The 23,114-nt window shown below is 32.3% G+C and overlaps 1 protein-coding gene across 1 annotated transcript in view; it reads right to left on the bottom strand.

Moving 5' to 3' along the window:
- The window catches only part of CDC73 (cell division cycle 73), a 174,205-nt gene that overhangs the window by 70,034 nt on the left and 81,057 nt on the right, over positions 1-23,114 (bottom strand). Inside the window, exon 10 of the mRNA XM_001367480.4 lies at positions 20,911-20,975. Within this exon, the coding sequence (XP_001367517.1) occupies positions 20,911-20,975 (65 nt within the window). The remainder of the gene's footprint in view (positions 1-20,910; positions 20,976-23,114) is intronic.

The following is a 23,114-nucleotide window of genomic DNA, read 5'->3' as shown; positions in this document are numbered from 1 at the left end:
AATTTCATATTCTTTCGTCACTAATTTGAAAATGAACAGAAACTAAGTTTTCATCATAACAGTATCTAGTTGCTTCCAAATCACTTTTGGAATATAAATATATCAATCTCCATTTAAAAACTGATGTCACTTTTCACTCTTGTTTCTTAGATAAATCATGTGAAAAGAATTTCAATAATTATATTTTAAAGCTTTGCTTTAGAAACAAAGTATTTATTATTTCCTATCTGAACTTTGCTCAAAATCCATGCACTTTGTTTTTCAACTAAGTCACTCATCTTCAGTGTACTCTACAGACACATATATCAACACATATATCAACACATATATAATCTTAATTCAGGCCTGCTTCTTGTTTCATAAGACAAAATTACTATATAAATATGCCAAAAGTTATAGGATGATGTTATTGGAGTGACAAATATTTTAAGGTAACATCAACGATTCAGATCAAACAAGTAAACTTGATGATCAAAGGCAAATTCAAGAACTTTTTCTCAGCATATCACAAGCCCACACATACCCAACATATTATTTTACTATTTGCTCAAATTATTATTACTAGCAGAAAACCTACCTCTTTTGGTTTCAAGAAATTTGATTTTTTAAGATATAAAAGACATGTAAATTCAATTCTTTGGAAGATTAAGTTTCTTCACTTAGCTCCTCTTTCAGGTAAAAAATTCAAATCTTTTCAATGTCAATGGAGGGAAATGACTCAGATTTAATGTTTTTAAGAGGATTCAAGAATTTTCATATAAACAAGTTGAAGAGAAATCAAGTTTCTAGGAAGTCATCTACTTTAATCAGCATTAATGTTTTGTTTTGTTCTTAACTGACTCCTTGCTCAACCAGAAGTTATTTTCAGTGGCTAATTATAAACTTTCTTCCCCAAATTCTATCTTTGTAAAATATATTTACACTAAATCAGTACAATAATGTGACACTTCAAGGATCTGTGATTTCATTGACATTGATTCCTTTCACTGGTACAGATCAAAATCCCTTAAATAATTAAAAGAAAAAAAAATGTCTGAGAGCTCCTGGGGTTTAAAAAAAAAAATCACATGGTGACTAACCTTTTCAACATTTGAATGAAAGATTGGGTGGATATAGTAAGCAACCAATATTTAAACTGAGTAAGACAAGCTATAGTTGATGCTTTATTTGGGGGGCAATATAGATGCTAAGAAATGTTTGTTAAATTGCATAAAACAATTTTTCATTATAATTATGAAAAAGTATATCTTAAACTAGTTTCCTTAATCAAATGAGTAAAAATGAAGGCTCTAGCCTAAAAAGTTTTCAAGTTCACTTCCATTCTAAGTTCATTCAAGATTTAATCACGAGCTTGCTACGTTACTTGCCAAACAAATCTAAAATTTATTTGGAAGGAAGCATCAAAAAATACCTAAGAATGTGTTACTAGGACACAACACATCAATGGCCCTAGTTGTGTGTTCATGTAAAATGGTAGCGGAGTTCAAGTGATAGCAGGAAAACAAACTTCTAGCTTAAGGAATAAACTCCTCTGCATGTGGAATGAGGCTGGGGAAGAGAGGGTAGCACACAGAGAATAAAATGCCAGAAGAGCCCTAAAAAAAACTTGTGAGACTACCCAGAACAATCCTATCTTTAGTTCTAAACTGAGATAAATACCTGGCTCTGAGTCTTTTTCAACAGTTACCCTGAATTTTACAACTGCCAGCAGTAACTTGTAAGATTTTAAGTGCTGAATATTGTTTTTAATGTCCTAAACCATATATTTAGAAAGTATAGGGTGGTAGGAGTATTGAACTTTGATCCAGAGTACATGAGTATAAATTGTGACTCAAGTCACCTAACCTCTGTGGGCCTCAGTTTCCACATCAAATGAAGGAGTCAGAATAAATCATTCAATCATTCTCACTAAGTATGTATTGACCACATGCCAGGCATGGGACTAGCATATGGGTTTCAAAGACAAATATAAAATAATTCCAGTCCTCAGGGAGAAAAGAGACATGTACATAAATAATACAAACAAAATATAAAGTATAAGGTATATTTTGAAAGAGAATCAGGATTGCGTTCATGCAGAAGGTGTCACTTGTGCAATTTTCAGAAAGAAATAAGATTCTAAAAGGCAAAAGGGAGGGGAAAGGGCCTTTTGGAAACAAAGCATAAAGATGGGACATAATGTTATCATTTATTGAGGAGTAGCATCTTAATAAATTTGAAAATTTAGATTGGGGCTAGGTTATAAAGGGCTTTAAAAGATAAGTTTATATTTCTCTCAGGGGCAATGGAAAGACCTTGGATAAGTTGAATGTTGTCAAAGTCAGGCTTGGACTCTAGAAAAATCACTACGGCAGCTGAATGAAACGAATGAAAAATGGACTGGAGAAAGTTAGGTCCTTTTAGCTCTAAATCTATGATTTATGAAATAATGCTAGTAAAAGCAACAGTATAGGAAATTAATTCAGAAGAATAAAAGGAAAGAAATAATGATAATAGCATTCATAAAGAGCAAAGAATTATGCTATTTCTTTTGGTCCCGACAACAATACTATAAGGCAAGTGCTATTATTATCCCCATTTTACAAAGAGGAAATGGTGACTGAGAAAGGTTAAGTGCCTTGTTCAGGGTCATTCACCTAGTTTCTGAGGCGCTTTTGAACTCAAGTCATTTTGACTCTAAATGTACCTCTTAATAACATTGTCACCTAGCTGCCTCATTTACTTTCAGATGCATGCTTTAATAACAAAATTAATTCAAAGTTAAGTAAATGGTGATAATACCATCTAATGGCATTAATCGGGTCTCCCAAAATATGAACATGTTTATAAGTAGCAGTTAGCTCTAAAAAATAAATGTGTATATGAAACAAGCAACATAGAAACTGATCAGGGGAAATTGTTTTAAGTATGAATTCTGTTAATCACTGTCCAAGAGACAAAAGTGAATTATGTAATCAGTCCAAAGATGGTAGCTGAATGACTTAATGGTAAAGTTCAGCCATAAAGTAAATGAACTTATAATGAAAATTTATTTTTTAGGCCCAAAGCAAAAAAACCTAGGTGTATTTGGGATCTGAGTATCTTAGAGGCAAAGGCAAAAGGGCCCTCTCAGAAGCCATCCAAAACAACTGATTCTACTTAAGTGATTATGTCAAGGTTAGGAAACAGTAAATTCCAATGGCAGGATTTGAATCTAGGCCTACTGACTCTAAGGCAATTGTTCTCTGCTCTGTGCCTTCCAATTACTTCACACACTATAAAGTAATAGTGACTGATTTCATGTGGCAAATAAAATATTCATTTCCATGTAGAAAACCAACAGGATTTACTAGTTTCCAAGGAAATAAATCTGCTAAATATTTGATTTATGTTTTTCATTTAAAAAAAAAAAGCTAAATGTGAACTCATTGTGCAATATTAAGGTTATGCCCATATCAACTAACCAGAAAAAAATAAAAATAATTTTAATAGACTTTTAATTAATTAAATTATAATTCTACTCTCCTGTTTTAAAGAATTTAATAAAATTAAAACCAGGGTGACACAATGATGTAATATTCTGAGATATCCTAATGGAATGACAAAATCTTTTTAATGCAACACATTCTTAAATCTTTAAAGAGTTCAAGACAAAGCAGTCGTCTAATGAAATTGACTAAGAACACAACTTTATAGCCACTGTTTGTAGAAAGGTTGCAATATTTTAAAACAAAGCAAAATATTTTAGCTACATGACATTTAAAGGCCTAAATTGAAGGATTATAGATAAAAATGGCATTAAAAAAATTTAGGCAGACATCCTGAATGATACTTGTTTAGTAAAAGCTAAAACAAGTAGCATTCAAGAATACATGTTTATGCTAAAACTGTATTGACACTACAAAGTTTCCCTAGTTGTACTTCACTTGTCCTCTTTGGTTTTATAATTTCCTTCCCCTCACTGTGACTTTTGTACCACTACTTTTATCCCAGCCATTAGTACAGCTACAGAATAAAACAAATGCTGGGTCAAATTGAAATTAGATAGTAAGAGAATTTAAGAGTAGGAAGAAATATCAAAAGCTCTCTAGGAAAAATTGATATACAGAAGAAAATATCAACATTAATATACCCACAGAATAATTAATATTGTGCATAAAGACCTCTATGGAGTCTATCACATCTGAGGTAAGTCAGTGCCTCAAACTGAATAACAGCACTATATGAAAGCATGTATGTATGTATAAATGTACATATGTTTTTATGCATTTTAATGTATATGTTCCCCAAATTGAACGAAATTTCAGTATTTTAAAACCGGTCAGTCATAAGGTAAAAAAAATAGCATCTTTAAGAGAATGCAAAATTAAAGGTGCTAAAAATGAGATTCCTATTGGTATTACCTTTACATAAATTAAGCATATTCCACGAAAGTCAATAAACTGACTACAGCATAGACTATGTATAAAGATGAAGATAACTTTTCAAAAATATGTATGCTTCTTTCATTCTAAAAAACAGTAGAGAGGCTACAAATGAAGCCATTTTGTTGATTGGTCAAGATGAATTTTTCAAGGGTCTCCGAGGTTTGGGGTACTTTAGATACCAAAAAATCGAAACTACTCTCAAACAGTTTTACTGTACTCGCTGAACTACCTATTTTATTATACAGAAAATGACATGTAACACTATTCAGATTGTCTACTGTTTACCACTGGGATCTGAGAGTCGCAGATTAACAACTATTAAACATGAGGGCTGAAGAGCAGATTACTCAGATGGGTCAAGTAGGAGGAAAAGTTCACTATTTCATATATATTTTTGCTTTTTTTCCCTTTTCTCTATATTACTGTTTGTGGATAGTCTATAAATATCTGATGGGAGGGAGGGATTAAATATATTAAATGATTGGCATAACTGTCAAAGTACTGATGGATATGAGGAAAAGCAACATTTACTTATTTATGACTCAATTCGATCAAAAGCATTTTATTAAAATTATATGGACTTATCTTTGCAGTTTTTCTGCCTACATCTAAAAATGTCTCCAAAAAAAATTGTTTTACCATATCTAGAATGAGTGACTGTGCATGTCATAAAGGTCCATATGAAAGGAAGATGGCTCTTTTCCTCTGCAAACAATGAATTTTTTTAAATAACAAACAGAAGATTTTGTATTTTATTCTAGAGCAATAAGGAAGTCACCGGAGTTGACCTAGTGAAGAAGTCACATGGTCAGATATACAGAGAATGAAAATTACTTGGCCAGCAATTTGTAGAATGAAAGACTTGAGGCTGGAAAACCAATGAGGAGGCTATTATTCCTAATAACCAAGTGGTGAGAAGTGATAAAGGCCTAAACTAAGCTGGTGGCTTTCTTTGTGAACAGAGAGATGTGAGAAATGTTGTAAAGGTAGAAATGTAAAGCTTTTGCAAATGACTAGCTAAACAGGTTAAAAGAGAGTCAGGAGTCAAGAATAATGTAGAGATTATGAACCTATGAACATGGGAAGGGTAAGTGCTTCAAAAGACAGAAGGAATTTTGGGGAAGGGTTTAAGGGTAAAGAAATAAACTCAGTTTTAAATATGTAGAATTTAAGATATCTCTTGAACATCCAGTATGAAAATATACAGCAGGCAAATGGAGTGCCACAAGTGCATATCTAACTCTTTTTATTTTCTGTTCTGTATAAGGAAATGCTCCCTTTTTTTGGTGCTTAAGGTCAGAATGAAAAAAATTTTTAAAAAGATTTGGAATTTTCATACTAGTCCTGATCTTTACTAATTTACTAACCATTATCTCAGGCAATACAGTGTCTTTCAAATACATTTCTCACATGGTTGTTGTAATAATGCCCTTCACTAAAACCTAAATACAAAATATGTAAATGTGAGTTGTTACTCTTATTAGTGTACACCCATCATTTTTTTCATGAAGATATTACAGTTCAAAGAAGTGAAATGATTTACTCAAGGTCACAAAACTATTAATGGAAAATCCAGGAATAAAAACTCAGACCTAAATCCATTAGTCTTTCCAATATTGTATGTTATCTCATGTCAGTCTGTCTCACAAATAATAGCACTGTGCTAATAAGCACTAAGGTTACAAAGAGAGGGAGAGAGGAGGAGCAAGAGTCCCAGACCTCAAGAAGTTCACAGTCTAATAGGAGATAATATGTAAACAATTATGTAAAAGGCATATGTAGGATGAATTGGGGGTAATTGACAAAGGGAAGGCCCCAGAATTAAGGGGAATCCAAAAATATCAAAGGTAGGGGAAAACGATCTTACTTATACAAAAATATTTATATCAGCTCTTTTTGTGGAGGCAAAGAACTGGAAACTAAAGGGATTTCAATCAATTGGGAATGTCTTAACAAACTATGGTATACGATAACAATGAAACACTATTGTTCATAAGAAATGATAAGCAAGATGATCACAAAAAAAAAAACAACCTAGAAAAGACTTAATATGAAGTGACACAAAGTGAAATAAGCAGAACCAGAAGAACATTGTATACAGTAAGAGCAATAATGTAAGATGATCAACTATCAATCACTTAAGTATTATTGGCTATGCAAAGATCCAGGACAATTACAAAGGTCTCATAACAAAAAAGGTTATCCTTTTTCTATCTGTTATAGGAAAAACTAATAGAGCCTGAATTTAGATTGAAACATTCCATTCTTCATTTTATTTCCTCCATGAATTTTTCTCTGGTATAAGAGATATTTGTCTTCTTTCATAATATGAAAAGCAAAGAAATATGTATTGCAAGATAACATGTAAAAGCTATAAACAAATGACTGAAGTTTCTTTTAAATTATAATAATTGATTTTTTTTTTGTAAAAAAAAGAGTATGCATCATACAGAGCTCTGGCAGCCATGAGGAGAATCTTCAATAACATGAAACATTAATTAATTTGATTGAAAAAACAGAAATTATTACAGAGTAAAATTCAAAAAACATCTTTAGCATAAAACAATGAAACAGTTATTTCCTCTTTAATTACAATGATTTGTTTTATAAACAAAGCAGATACCTCGACTTCCATTAAGGGAAGCCACCACAATCAGGATGCCTTTAGGAACAAAATTTAAAATATAACTGAAAGGTTTCAAGTTAGAGCCTAAATAAAAGTATTATCAAACTCAAATATAGCATCTGATACAGTCCTATTTTCTATCCTTTTTCCCTCTCCCCTATTCCTGAAAATGAGTTTGGTAATTTATTGACTGAATTTCACATAAGTATAAATAAATTAGAAAAACATATAATCTAAAATTGGAAAAAAATTTCCAGAAAATCTGTCAGTCAATTTTGTTCATCAAAAATGCCTCACACTTTGCAATTATACTAAATATATATATATATATATATATATATTAACATCTTAAAAGAAAAATGCTACTATAGCACTTTCTAGAGCTGTCAGACTCAATGGGTAACAAAAGGTTCACCTTGTACTACTGGACAACATAACTATTAAAAAACATTAAAATTTCTGTGTTGATGCTTGAATTAATCAGTAAGACAATAAATATTTATGCACCTGCTAAATGTCAGGTGCTAAGTGCTGGGAGGAAAAAAAGGCAAAAGAAAGTCTTGACTCTCAAGGTCTTCATGGTCTATTGGAGGAAACAACACTCAAATAACTATGTACAGACAAAATTATATATACGGTAAAGTGGAGATAACCAACAGAAAGAAGGCACCAGAATTTCCACCTTTAAAAGGTGGAATTTAAGTTAGGACTTGAAAGAAGCCAAGGAAGTCAAGCGCTTGACATGAAGAGGGAAAGAAATGTAGACATGAGTAATCACCAGGGAAAATGTCCAGAATCAAGAGGATTGCCTCATTAGTATTTTGCTTTTGTGTTGTTAATGTTACATTTTTATCTCACCTTGATGATTTTTTATTTCTTAAACTATCAAACAAATTAATAAATCTGAAAAATAGACTATGGGTAGAAAAAGGTATATAAACTGTTATAACTTCATATAAAGTTGTTTTGAAAATAAGTCTTTCCACAAGTAAACATATACCCTCATATGCATATATAGAGACTTCTATGTTTATATACATACATATATAAACATAGAAGTCTCTATTCAAAACTAGGCCATGTGTATTTTTTAATATAACAAATAGTGAATAGGGATATAATATCTTCTGGGCTAACAAAAAACATATTGTCAAAGTATCCACCTTAATAGTCAATATATCACCAAACAGAAGCTCTTAACCTTTTTTGTCATACCCCGTTGGGAAATCTGATGAAAACTAGCACTCCCTTTCTCAGGATGTTTTTAAGAGCACAAAATGAAATATGTAGTTTAAGATTTTGTATCAGTGATAATTAAATAGTTATAAGTATTTTTAAAACATTCAAGACCCAAGATTAAGGATCTCTTCAATAAGGATTTCCTTAAAGTTTATATCCTTAGCTGAAAAAAGTGAAGTAATAAAACTCAATTATGAGACCTACCAGGAAAAATTCTAAAACCTGAGTTAACATTGTGTCCATGACTTGAATCTGTTATTTCCTATCAAGTTATTAACCTATATATCCCCCCCCCACTTTTCATAGCCAAAAGTCTAGAATAAAGTCATCATCTACACTGCTTCACCTCTCACTCATTTTTGAACTCCTTCCAATCTGGCTTCCAAATCTGACAACTAGAATTAAAAATAGCTTGCAAAAAATAACCACCAGGAAAAAAAATTATTTCAAATATCTCTTATAAATATGTTTCCAAGATATAGTAATGTGACTTTAACACTAATTTAAATTTCCTAGTAGCTAAGAATATGAGCAAATAGATTTCAAAAGATGAACAACAAACCATCAACTACATAAAAGACTTCTAAACAACAATTAATAAGAAAAATGCAAACTAAAACGTTTTAAAGCCTGAAGTTTCACCTCACATCCAGCATAAGACAGAAATAAACCATAAGAAATAGCTGTTCTAAATCATTCTATGTGAGCCTATGGACTAATCCAACAGGTATGGAAAACAACTTGTAATTATGCCACCAAAGGGAACAAGATGTACCTATTCTGGAGCAAGAGAACACATTGTGGCCATGGGCATGAAGCACAATATTTCTGGACCTCAGTTTTCCTTATCTCTGAAATAAGGAAAGCTGGGCTCTGGTCCCTTCAAGTAGTAGATGTATAATCCTATGATTGTATTATCATTTAACCCAGAAAAATCTCACTGCTAGGCTTACAAAATCATATATACAGCAAAATGTTAATAGCAACACATTTTTGTGGCACCAAAGAACTGAAAATAAAATGCATGCCCAAAGAGTAGGGAACAGTTAAACACATTGTGAAACATAAATATTCCACTATACTGAGTCCAAAGAAATAATGAAAATAAGGATTTCAGAGAAATGTGGGGAAGATTTATATGAACTGATAAAGAATGAAGTAGAACAACAAAAATAACATACCCCATGGCAATAAAGCAAAATAATAATCAACGAACATTTAAGTAACCTCCTTTATGTGGCAGGTACTATATTTAGTGCCAGTGATATAAAAACAAAAATATAAGTATTTGTTTTAAAGCAATTTACCTTTTATCAAGGGAAACATGATGTACACAAAAGTATGTGCAAAATCTATACAAAATAAAACCAAGTAATGGAAGTGTGGAAGAAGCCACTAACAGTACAATCTATTGTGTGGAGTCTCCAATTAAAAGGCATAAAAAATCAAAATATTATGTCAATATGAGAACTACGATAAGGAAAGGTTAGCAGGAACACAGAATGAAGGGGAGTACTGTATAATAAAGGTGGTAGGTTAAGTTAGAGCCAGGTTGTGAAGGGCTCTAAATGCCAAGAGACATTTGTATTTATCTCAAAAATAAGAAGCCACTGTAATTTGTTCAGTAGGGAAGAAATGTAATCTAACCTATGCTTTAGGAATATCATTTAGGCAGCTATGCTGAGGACAGATTCAAGAGGGGAGATTTTTTGAAGATTAAAAAATTAACATGTTGTTCCAATAGTCCAGGGCAAGAGATAAAACTTAACTAGGGTGGTAGCTGTGAGAATGAAAAGAAATAAATGCAAAAACTACTGTGGAAGTAGAAAACCTGACAAATAACTAATAAGTGGATTGAAGGAACTGAAGAAATGAGCATGACCCTGAAATTGAGAACCTGGAAGCAGAAAAAGGGTGGGTCTAGAAGGAATAACAACTTCTGTTTTGGACAGCAAGAGTTCAAAAAGCCTATATATATATATATATATATATATATATATATATATATATATAGCACATCTATCTAGTTTAAGGAATCATGTAGGAATGAAGAGCAAAATAAAGACTAGATTTGAATGTGTGGACTGGGAAGACATTTTTATAGAGATGATAAACTTATAGAAGCTGATCAACTTATCAAGAAAGTGTAGAGAGAAAAAATAATTCAGAGGAATTCTTGGGAAACATTCACAGAGGACATGACATAGATGATGATCCAGCACAGGAATGGTCACATGAATAGTATGAAAACCAAGTAAGAAGAAAACATTACAAAAACTCCTGGAGAAAAGATTATTTTAGAGGATAGAGTGATAACTAGAAAATGCTACAAAAAAATTTTAAAAAGATGAGGATTAAGAAAAGACCATCATATCTGGCAATTAAAAACTGAATGGTAACTTTGAAGAGAGCAATTTCTGTTGAGCAGAGGCTGGAAGCCAGAGGGAAAGGTGTGAAGAAGAGAGTCTGAGAAGAGAAGAAATTAGACCAAACAGCTTTTTATGAAAGGAGTTCTGAAAGGAAAGGTAGAGGACAGAAGGGATGATTAAGTCAAGTGGAGATCTATTGAATACAAAAGTTCAGGATCAATCCTAACCATCTTAGAAGAATCCCCCAGTAACTGGTGTGGTACGTCATCATACTGAAATCAGAAAATTACTTTTAGATATTTTACTTCTTCAAATCTATATCTTTTCATCTAAATCAAGACAAAGGTGATATTTAAATCTTTTCAGGAAAAAAAAATTCTATCCATCACTTTTTAGAGTCATCCTCTTGTTGCACAAATCTAATTACATCACTCTTTTAATTAAAAACCTTTAATGGCTCCATGTTATCTAGAAAATAAATTTCAAAATCCTTAAGCCTAGCATTCAAGGATCTCCAAAATCTGATCCCACCCTTATCTCAGACTATTCCCCCTAAATTATTCTATGCTTTAGAAAAACTACTTAACCTATCCAAATAGTCTGTATTCTGCTTCTGTGCCTTTGATAAAGTTGTTCTTTATTTCTCTAATACCTCCTATCTAAAATGTCCACATGTCAATGTACTATTTAAGATAATTTTAGAGACATTTTATTGACTTATAATTTAAGGTGTATTACTAAAGATAACTTTAAATTATTAGGTACCTCTCTATGAAACCTTCCCTAATGAGGTAAATTTCTGAATGATCTCTTAGCTCTTTAAAAAGTATTATTACATATATCTGATTGCCTCCATATTAATTTATGCATTGATAATATCCTACTTGTATTATAGTTACATGGAAAATGTCTTATTTCCATTTAGCTTATAATCTTTAAGGGAAGAAATCATAAATTATTTATACTTTTATCTTTCCCCAAGTGTCTAGCATAGTGCATTACACATGGTAGATATATTAAATGAGTAAAGAAATCAGCCCACTAATATAACAAATTGTTATTTTTATTTATTTTTTAAATTTAACCAATAAGGGAGCAGCTGGGTAGCTCAGTGGATTGAGAGCCAGGCCTAGACATGGGAGGCCCTAGGTTCAAATCTGACCTCAGACACTTCCCAGCTGTGTGACCCTGGGCAAGTCACTTGACCCCCATTGTTTAGCCCTTAACACTCTTCTGCCTTGGAGCCAATACACACAGTATTGATTCCAAGACGGAAGGAAAGGGTTTTAAAAAAAACTTTAACCAATAAATCTTTCTAAAATGTTTGCCCATTTTTTCCTAATCTTTCCTTCTGCCCACTGCCACCTCCATGACAACAATGCTTTATTTATAAGACATTCTCATGAAACTGTCATGAGATAAGTTTGATTAAGATATCATGGGTACTTAAGAGCTTAGTAAGTTAGAATATTAAAAATTTTTAAAGAATAAATGGAATCTAGGTTTACTTATATAAAATAAAAACCTATTAATCAATAATTAATTATTATTTTGTTCTGGTATGATAGTACAGTTGAGTATCTGGAAAGGATAATAAGAATACTCATAGATAAGAGATATTAGTCCCAACAGGCACAACTTCTTCACTCCGTTTTTTTTTTAGTCTTTACCTTCTTAGAATCTATACTAAATATCAGGTCCAAAGCAGAAGTGTGTATAAAGGCTAGGCATTGAGGTTAAGTGACTTGTCCAGGGTCACACTGACAGGAAGCCAGATTTGAACCCAGGTGCTCCAAATTCCAGGCATGGTTCTCTATCAATGAACCATCTAGCTGCCCTTCATTACAGATTTTTAGAGAATAAAGTCCTTGCCTCTACTTAAAATGTAGTTTTGAGAAAATAAATGACATGAGGCTTCTTAGGATCCAGATTCACTATTTGTAGAAGGGTGAATGATGAAAAGGCATTAATTAGGTCTTCCAGGATTAAATGACTTAAATAATAAATTTTACTTAAATTACAATTACATTAGTCTGAATAGGCTATAAGGCTACAATGAATATAATGCAAAGAATAGAAAATATTTATTAACTCCTATTAAACTGCTGGAAAGCTGAAGTAGTAAGACAAATTCCAAACACTAATTGTTCTGACTTTTGCCTCTTTTTAAAATAAAAAAGCAAATCCCAAAAGATACACATCCCTCAAGAATGTCAGATGATTATATCTTCAACAACTCTAACGCAAGGCACTATGCTAAAATCTGAAATACATACTTAATTTCCATACTAAAAAAGTAAGATGGGGCCAGACCAAAAGCAAATAGAACTTCAAATAGAGATTTTTTTAAAAATAAATGAGGGAACAGTCAACACTCACAGAGGAACATGAGAAGCAGGAAAGACAAGAGGAAGAACAACACTAAAAGAAACAGCCATCAAGAAAAAGACCTGAAAAAGAAACCAAAACTTAGAATTAAACATTAAACCAGGAAAAAAGACCACTAGAAAATCCAACTAACACCAACAAAAATAAGAAAATTTGACCTTATGAGCCAAGACATGGCTTAAAAAAAAAAAAGAAACCAATAATTCTAAAAACATTTCACTAACGTCTGAATATCACAAAATATACCTCTGAATCTCAGGAAAAGGAATGAGACATCAGAATGAAAGAGAATAGATCATACTTAAAAAAAAAAAACCCCTATCCATTATAAATAGTTTAATTCTAAATCAGAGAACAAAAAACTAGACTTTTTAACAAATTAAAATTTTCTCTTGAAGATATACTACTTAGAGCTAAGAGAAATATAATTACGTACCTGACAAATTATTTACAATGGTTACAATGTTTTGCTATAAAGCATCCTAAATTACAAATAATGAGCAATTTTTAAAGTAAATTTGTTTTCAATTAAAAAGGTATATTAGTAAGGATATATGAGTTATGGACAGAAAAAGCTACAGAACAGAATAATCCAAAACCCCAAATTATCTTTTGCATTGAATAAGAAAAAATTAGGAGTAATATTTTATGAAATTAAGCTAAATAAGATTTAAGTTTTAAATTTAATATTGGATTTTCTTAAAGCATTTTCTCTACATTTAAGAAATACACTGAGATTACTTATTAAAATTGTACAACCTTTTCCCCCATTTCCCAAGTTCCTTCAAGCATTTTCTCAACGTTATCTCCTCTTTCTAAGCGTTAATATTAAATCCCAAGAGTACATTGAATATAAATTCACATGTAATCATATTATAAATATTATAGTCTAAAATGTGATGTTATTAATGATCATTGTGTGAAGATGGGATTAACTCCACCCCACTTATTCTTTAGATTTAGCTACCAGGAATGTATACACCCCCACTTAAGGATGTGCTAGCAACTGACAAGTCAGAAACAACTGGGCAGACCGAAGCAAAGTTTAAGCCAACATTGGTACATGTAAAAAGTGAACCAAAGATACAGGAAGTGATGGAAAGAACTGTCTTTAAATCTGGGGGTAACTTCCTGTGAGGGGTCTTCACCTTTGAACTTGGTCTTTGAGGAGCTTGGGCTTGAGACCTCAGACTGCTTCCCTTTGGACCGACATGTGGTGAGTGAAAAAGCCATGGTTCCTTGGCTTTTCTGGAGTCACTAGCCTCTGGAGAGGCCCCTCATCTTGGTGGAAAGGTCTCAAACTCTGTCTCTGTCTCTCTCTCACTGTAAATAAAACTACCATAAAAGTCATTCTGACTTGAGTAATTCATTGGAATTTAGTAACTAAATTCCTGGTGACCATATTCTTAAACATTCAGTAAAACCATAATTTTTACCCCTTATAATTGTAAAATCTGGCCTGAGTAAAATAAAACAATTTAATCTTTATAAGTTTATATTAAATGCTTGGAAGTTTTGTACAATTTAGAAATTATAATTTTGATAAAATATCTTGAAATTTTTAAAGGAAAAATAATGGCCTGGTTCCACATTAAAAATATCATTTCAAATATTTTATTCTCATGAACATGGCATACACAAAGTAAACACCAAATCAGAAAAATAGCTTACAGTGTAATGATTAAATATACCTTATCAAATCACAAAACTAATGTAGCTCTAAAATGTTATAGTAAGACGGTCCTTCTCTTTCTGTATACAACCTTTTATCCTTCTTCCTCTACCACTGCACAATCATCGTGAATCTGCTATTCAAGTATATTTCAACTTTATATCCCTGGATACCATTTTATTATTCCAGGACCTTAGGAGGCATTGTGAACAGCGAATTTGACCAATTGCAGACATTTACTAGAGCTTTGTAACTCTGGGTAAGTCACTTATTTCTCTCATTTTCCTGATGTATAAAAGGGGATTAATAAAAGCACATACTTCCAGTTGTGAGGGTCAAATGAGATATTTATAAAGAGCTATAATATTTACTTGTCCTTCCAACCCATCCTGGACTCTACAATTAGCTATTTCAATGACAATTTTGTCAAAACCTTAGTTAGAACCTAAGCTATCACTCATTTGTCTTTGAAATCTCTGACCCTTTGAAAGTAGTTGCCACTGACTTTCTCTACACCTGCTCCCAGGCTTTTAAGAGCTAGAATAGGAAATCATGAAACTAAGCCAACTGGCTCCACTATAACTGTATACCAACAAATCTCAGCTGGGCCTTCAATATAGCTTGCTCTCCAACTGATGCCTGTTTAAATTTGTCACAACAGTTGTGCCAAACCACACCCACCAACACTCAGCTTTTTAAACAAAATTTCCACTCTAATTTCTGCATATGTCCTTCCATGATGTAATGCATGATGGGGGAAAGTTACTTTAATGAAGAGAATCCATGATACTATTGTAGTAAATGACAAAATAATGGATTTTTGAGGGCAGGAAAACCTGGGTTGGAATCCTAACTTTGGCATGTGGGCTATGAGACCATAGTAAGATCACTTTTACATAAAGGGCTTAGTTTGTTCCTTATGAATCGCAATGCCTATAGTTTGGGGGTATTTTTGCATGAAGTCATCCTTACAAGAATTATATTCTGGTCATATTCAGTTCATCAAACCAAAGTTATATTTTCATAAAGGTCAATTTCTCTTTGTAGTATGATTTTGCTTTCTTGGATTGTGTTTACACTAAAATTCCAAGAAAGCTATTAACTTCCCATTTTGTAGTTACCCTCTGCCATACAAAGTTTATTGACTATAAATAGTCCTATTCCTTTACGGTTTTATAGGCTTTTGATTGGATTTATAGGAAGCTAAGTAATAGGTCTTACTAATTCATCTCTGATCCTGATTTAAATCAGTCCAGAAATGTATCAGACATTTTCTTAAGCAGTTTATTTCCTTAGTTTCCCTTTCTTTTTTGAATCTCATGCCTTAAAAGGGCATATGAAATATCACCAATCTTTTGAGGTCTACAATTGCTTTTTCAAAACTTCAGTCTTTAAAAATGTACTCTAGGTTTCTTAAAAGAGCATCATCTATGCCAGCAATAATCACTGCAAATAAGTAGAAGTCATCTATTTTCACAAATCTCAAGATGTCCTCAGCTACTAAGAAAGTACATTTCTCTATTATTGACATAAACCTGAAAAAAAGCAGCCGAACTACTCCATCTTGTCAGCGAGCGGTACTCAACCACCACTACTCTTCTCTTACTCCATTGCCTTTTCCTGGATGATTGTTCAGCACAATTTTTAAAATAACTTTATCATTCCCTACAAAACATTTTTTCCCCATAGCTTCAAGTGATCCTTCTTCACTTGTTTGTAATATTCTTCCATCATCCAACCTTCCATCACAAGGCAGAATTCATCTCTGCCTCTTCAAATCCCTTTTTCTTCTCAGTTTTCAAAAGGGGTTAATAAGTTATCTTTGAAAAAAATATTATTATTATAAATGAAGTACTTAAACCTTAAAGTTGACTTTACAAAATGAAAAGAAACAAAAGACACTGAACTTAAGGTCAAGTGAACTTTGTGAAGAAGATAATAGGCTAATATCATAATTGTAATTTCTAATTTCCATTAGAAATGGAAAAATGATCACCAATAAATTTAAGTCCTTTTCTGTTTAAGAAAGTTAAAATGTTTCTTCATGTTCTGTTAAGACCGAAATGTGCACTTGCTGCTTATCCTCTATCATAAGAAACAATGAAACAGTTATATAAAGGTTACAAATACTGTATGTGCAATTCAAGTGTGACCTTCTTATAGCTATATAAATCTGATAACAGCCTGTTTGTGACAACCTTAAACATCTCATCAAATTGCAGTAAGAGGAAAATTCATGTTTTCTGTCTTCAGCAAAGATACTGTCTTAGAATTCAGCTTTATATGTATAATTTCATAAGTAATCTACTTCATAGAAAATACAGAAAATGAAGATTTACACCACATTTCCTTTCACCTTATATTTCAATTTGGTCTCCTTCCAAGCAGTAACTTTAAAAATATTACTAAATTTATACAACAAAAATTTCTGAACCATTACTGTTAAAGCACATCAATTACCATGAAAAGAAAATGTTTGTTTAGATTTCATTTAATCTTCCAAATAAGTTAAGAGCTTTTAGAATCTGTCTGTCATTCCTAAAGATTCAAACATTTATACAATGGGTTTTATTAGCACGTGAGATCAAGTCAGAAATATCAGGAAATTCAAATCCAAATTACCAAAAGAAAACAGGAAACAATTATTTAGAAGTTTTAGGACTCTGGATTTTTTTTTGGCGTGGTTCTCCTCTTCACTCTGAGACCATTTTTTCTCTCTCCCTCCTCCTACTCTTTAAGTGACCACCCTGGGCAAGTCATTAAGCCTCTCTAGAACCTGTTTTCTCAACTGTAAAACTGAGACTGAACTATATGATCTCTATATCTATAATCCTATTGTCTAAAGGCTCAGTTCTCAGGCTTCTTTATAGTTTTAACATCCCTTCAATAATCTGTAAATATTGCACAGAAATGGATTGCATTCTATGTCCTTTGTATCTCCAATAGTCAGCACACAATAGGAATATGATAAATTTTGTTGGTGATAGAAATGATAAATGTCATGTAAGTAGAAAAACCTTTTTATATAACAGTCACTTCTTCTTGGTCATCTCTAAATGAAAAACCCAATCACCTACAGTTCGTTTTTACTACTTGCCCCATTTTGAAAAGGATACCAACAGCCCTATCCTCCCCTAAACAAAAGTAGCAGCAGCAACAACATCCACTAAAACAGTTTTGCAATTGCTATTCTGCTACTATTAGAAGTTTAGAAAGTGTAAAACAAAAGGCTAAATCTTCATATTTCCTGGCATAATTACTCACTCTAAACCTAGCAAGTTTTATGTAGTAAACTCATCCTAAGTAAATAAAGGTGTAAGTTTTTTAAATAGTAAATGCATTATCTAGATCAGTTGTATCAGATTCAGAAATGGATCCTTTTATGTCACATTTAGATTCCAAAAACTATATATGTTGTATTGTGTTCTTAATTATTTTGTTAAACATTTCTCAGTTATAGTTCAATCTGGTTCATGGGGCACTCAGGAGGTCTGCAGGCTACGTGGGGCCCAATTTTGAAACCTCTTGTCTATATTTTAATCATTCTATGAGGTATTTTGAAGGAATTGTGCTAGATTTTAAAAATAGGAGTAACTGTGATTCATACTTTCCACATCTTTGTCTCTTATCTCCCTTCAAAACTCAGCTCAGTTCTCATCTCTGTTCAGTCTTCCCCAAGTTCTTCTCTTCAAATGACCTAGTATTATGTGCCTATTAAATCCTACGTGGAGAACAGATTTTCTTTGAGAGCAGGGACTATCATTTTTGTTTTTATACTTCCTACATCTAGTATAATACACTTTATCTAATGAATACTTCATAAATCTTTTGGTAAATGGAAAAGGAAGGAAGATAGACAATTTTTCTTAAAATTTCATCAGAGAGAATGAAAATTTTCCTAGATGACTCACTCTGACACTTGTTAGACTACTATTAAAATCAACATTTTGAATTAAATGTCCACTGCAGATGGTGGCTATTTTAAGAAAGGCCATAGTGTCAGAGCAGAAAATATCTGGTTCAAAGTTACAACTCCTGGAAGAAACTGTGAATTTTAGATTTACTCCAACCTGTTTAGTCTTTAGAATTTTAGCAACCAGGAATGTACACACTCCACTTAAGGATTAAGTGTAAGGGAGGAAGGTCTATGACCCATGTGTGCTAGCAAGTGACAAATCAGAAACAACTGACTGACCCCCTGGGCTGTCCAAAAGCCAAGTTTAAGCCACCATTGGTACCTGTGAGACAGAGAAAGCGATGTAAAGAACTGCCTTTTTATTTCGTGTCACTTCCTGTGAGAGATTTGGCCGTGGAACTCAACAGTGGAGGAGCTCGAGTGTGAGACTTCAGACTGTTTCCCTTAGATGATCACGTGGTGAGTGATAAGGCTGACTCCCTGTTCCTTGGCTTTTCCGGAAGCAACGGCTTACAGAAAAGCCCCTTGGGTGAGGCCTCTGAACTCCCGCTGGGTTCAGACCACACTGGGTAAGCTATCCTACCCTTTTCCCCCTCTCTCCCTCATTCTTAATTTCTTCCTTCTATTTTAAATAAGCCACCATGAAATTCCATTCTGATGTGAGTATTTCATTGGGATTTAGAATTTAAATCTCTGGCAACCAACTAAAATATATTCAGTTTCAACCATAAAATTGTAAAAAATAGACTCGAATACAGGACTACAATCCCCACAAGCCTTTGCTCCACTTCCCCAAAATGCTTTGTAATCTCATGGAAATTCTGAGGTGGGCAGAGATCGAGGAAGGATTTAAGCTGGTGGCAAAGGTTTTTGGTCTCTTTTGGACTTCCATTTTGGAGCAGAGGCGTCTCTTCCATGGTGTGAGGTTATTTTGTCTAGGCCTCTGTCCTAGGCACATGTTTCTTACTTGTATATTCTTTAATCCTTTAACCTTTAATAAACCTCTAAAAAATATAATACTCCTTGCAGAGAGAAACTAATTTCTACCTGCCTCAGTCTCCCCCATATTCCCTAAATTTTAATCTTTACAAAATTTACTTTAACAAAAGTTCCTTCAGAAGTATGTCTCAGATTCATATATCAACTACCTATAACATACATACAACAACCCTTTTTCAACTAAGTAAACCAAATCAAAAGACAGCCAATCCAACCATCAGACAGTTGGTATATGTGGCAGTGACTCTAATTCCAAAAGGACTTTGATATTGTGGGATTCCAATAATACTTACTAAGTGAAAGACATAAAGAAGTGGTGATATAAGAGAAGTGATAATTCAATTTCATCCCTAAACAGAAAATATGAAGTGGTCCTGAATCCCTCAAGTTTATTGTAATTTGTTGAAACTTACTTAAAATAAAATGAGAACATGATCCCTTCAAGAGAAGAGTCTCTATGAGACACATTATTAGATTTGTTTAAATCCTATCAAAATTTACTGTTATGTTTAAAAAGCACAGCATATACAGTATATTAAATATCAGCTACATGCTATTTCAAATTAAGCATTTTTATTAGCACAGCTCATCAAAACTTTGCTATTCAATTTTTTCATGATTAAAACAGGCAAAGTATATTGGAAAACTTCAAATTTAGATTTATAATTTCTGTAGAGAGTCTAAGAATATCCCTATTTAAAATAAAGTAACTGAAACTAAATAAAAAAATTAATTAAATTAAATTAAGTAACTGAAAAAATTAATACTATTAGAGAATTTTATATTCTACTAAAGAAGTTCAAGTTAGTAGGAATTAAGGTCACTGCATTTACATTCTAGGAAATACTTTTGTTGAATGTAAGAGAAAACAATAAGTGGATACTCAGATTTAAGAGAATGTTTGCTGTGTCTATTCACCAAAGTAATATTAGTTTACAGATGGAAAAATTCTTAACAATGTCCCATCCATTGGTATCTGTAGCATCTGGCCTATTTATAAGTAGATCTAAACAGCATTTATTTGAACATATATAACCCAGTTTTGAGAAGAGTAAAAAAGCAAGGTACAGAATTTGTTACTCTCTTATTCTTCAATCTTCAAAGAATGGCACAACTCAACATTAAAGGCACAAAATATCAATTACAACTAGTTTTTAATGATACTTTTAAAACAAATGCTTTAAAAACTAATTTTTAAAAATATATGTTACTGACACAAATCTCTTAGGGCAAAAGGAACCCCAATATTGGTTACTTAAAAAACAAAGCCTAAGTGAAAATGAAATTTTACTGACCGTTACAGACTTCAGAGTCATTCCATGGTAGGTGCCCATTGTATCAATTTTGAAGCCTTCCGTTTCTGTAGAAAAAAAAGGATTTCTAGTTAAATCTTCCCCATTTAAAAAAGCAAGATATGCTCCATTATAATTTGCATCTCAGTTGGCCAATCAATGGTAGCACAATATCAGGTGTATTTTTTACAAATTGATTCAAATACCTGTATAAATATATGCCTAAATATGTATACCCATGTACATATACATGAAATTTGGTTTTCAAAATATTCTTTAATAAAGAGAGTCTTAAAGGTTAAATTAGGTTAAGTTAACAAAGGTTAACAAATTAGGTTAAACACCCTAACATGCCTAAAATTTGAGCCAAGTTTGACTTAAGCTATATTAATTTAATACTTCTAATCATATGTTCACATGTTTGAGTTTCTTTAATCTCCTGAAGTGTAATAAGATTCCTCATGGCAAAAGAAAAAAAATACTAATCTATGAAAAAAGAACATTTTTAAAACCACTATGTTTTAAATGACATATTACATTCTAATAATTTCTGATAGTAACAGTATTCCACAATCTAATTCAACATAATTTCCCATTTATCTCATACTATCTGACCTCCATATTCTACACAACAGCTATACACTTTTTTCAAAATCTACTTTCCTATCCTTATGCCTTTCCTCCTAATTTATTCCCTTTGACTAGAATGCCTCCCCCTCTTCTCACATCTTTTTCTCCATCTGTTAATTTCCAACTTAGCTATCATCCAAAAAGACAATGCTAAAATACTATCAAATAAAATGAGATAAGAAATATAAAGTGATTTTGTGACTTTAAAGTGATATAGAAATGCTATTATTATTACTTCCATCTAAATAAGGCCCTTAATGAGTCTCTATCTAGAAGTAATTATATCATTGCTTGAAATTCCTACAGAATTTTATAGAACTTGTCCTTTTGTTATATTCTATTTTCTATTACTCATTTGTTTATATGTTCTCTCCCCTGTTCTTCCACAGAGATAAGGGCAGAAACGTTTTATCTTACCTTAATAATTCATTTCCCTGAGTTTTTTTGAAATGTGATTAAATATATTAGCATTACTCAATTTATCCTAAAAATAAGCATCATGCTAAAAATAAATTAGCCTCAAAAACATTCAGACCAATTAGAAATGTCACTGAATCAAGAATATATACAAAAAGGGATAGGAAGGTCACTCAGGAGATAGGAAGCCAAGAAAGAGACAGAAGGTCCTGGGTTTAAATCTGGCCTCAGACACTTCCTAGCTATGATACTTTCCTGGGCAAATCATTTAACCCCAATTGTCTAGTCCTTCCCACTCTTAGTATTGATTCTGAAATGGAAGGTATGGGTTAAAAAAAAATACATACATATATGTATATGCAGGAAGGAAAAGAGGTAAGCAGAGAGAAGAAATTAGGCAAGGGGTACAAGTACCCGCATTGAGCCCTAAGGAAGAGGACTAATATCCAAAATATATATGAAAAGCTAAATAAAAAACAAAACTTCATTCTGCAATATATATGCTAAAAAAGATATGAGAATACAGTTACAAAAGAAAAGATGCAAAATATCAATATTCACATAGGAAAGTGCTCACTTAAGCAATGAAAATTAAAACAACTCTAATGTTACTAACCTTACGGCCATTGGTTTGGCAAATGAGACAAAGGAAACTAATAATGTTGGAAACTCTGGGGGAAGCCAAGAGAGCTATGATAATGTAGGTTGAAGTGAGAAGTAGTCTAATATATTCTGCAATGAAATTTTGAACTATATCTGAAAATCACTAGACACTTGAATGTACTCTGGCCCAGTGATACCATTACTATTCAAGTTCCCCAAAGAGGTCAAACATAGGAGGATCCATAGATATGAAAATTTATAGGATATTTTGTTGAAGCAAAAAAATTGCTGATGGGTAAAAAATGAGGATGAATAAAACTCTAAAAATATCTACAAAAGAGGCCATGAACAATAAAACACTGAAAGATAGATTATACAAGATACAGTTCATTATTTTATATATAACATTTATTCAATGTGTATAGAAATTTTCATGTTTTTTAAAATCATAACAGAAAAAAATCCACACACCCCCAACAGCGGAACAAATGTCTGTTGTCAGTCCTAACCTTCTCCACTAGTCCAACAACAAGTATCCAAGCCTATATATCACAACA

Source organism: Monodelphis domestica, chromosome 2 (genome assembly GCF_027887165.1).
Source record: "Monodelphis domestica isolate mMonDom1 chromosome 2, mMonDom1.pri, whole genome shotgun sequence".
Taxonomy (NCBI): domain Eukaryota; kingdom Metazoa; phylum Chordata; class Mammalia; order Didelphimorphia; family Didelphidae; genus Monodelphis; species Monodelphis domestica.
This window is presented reverse-complemented; position numbering and strand designations above follow the sequence as displayed.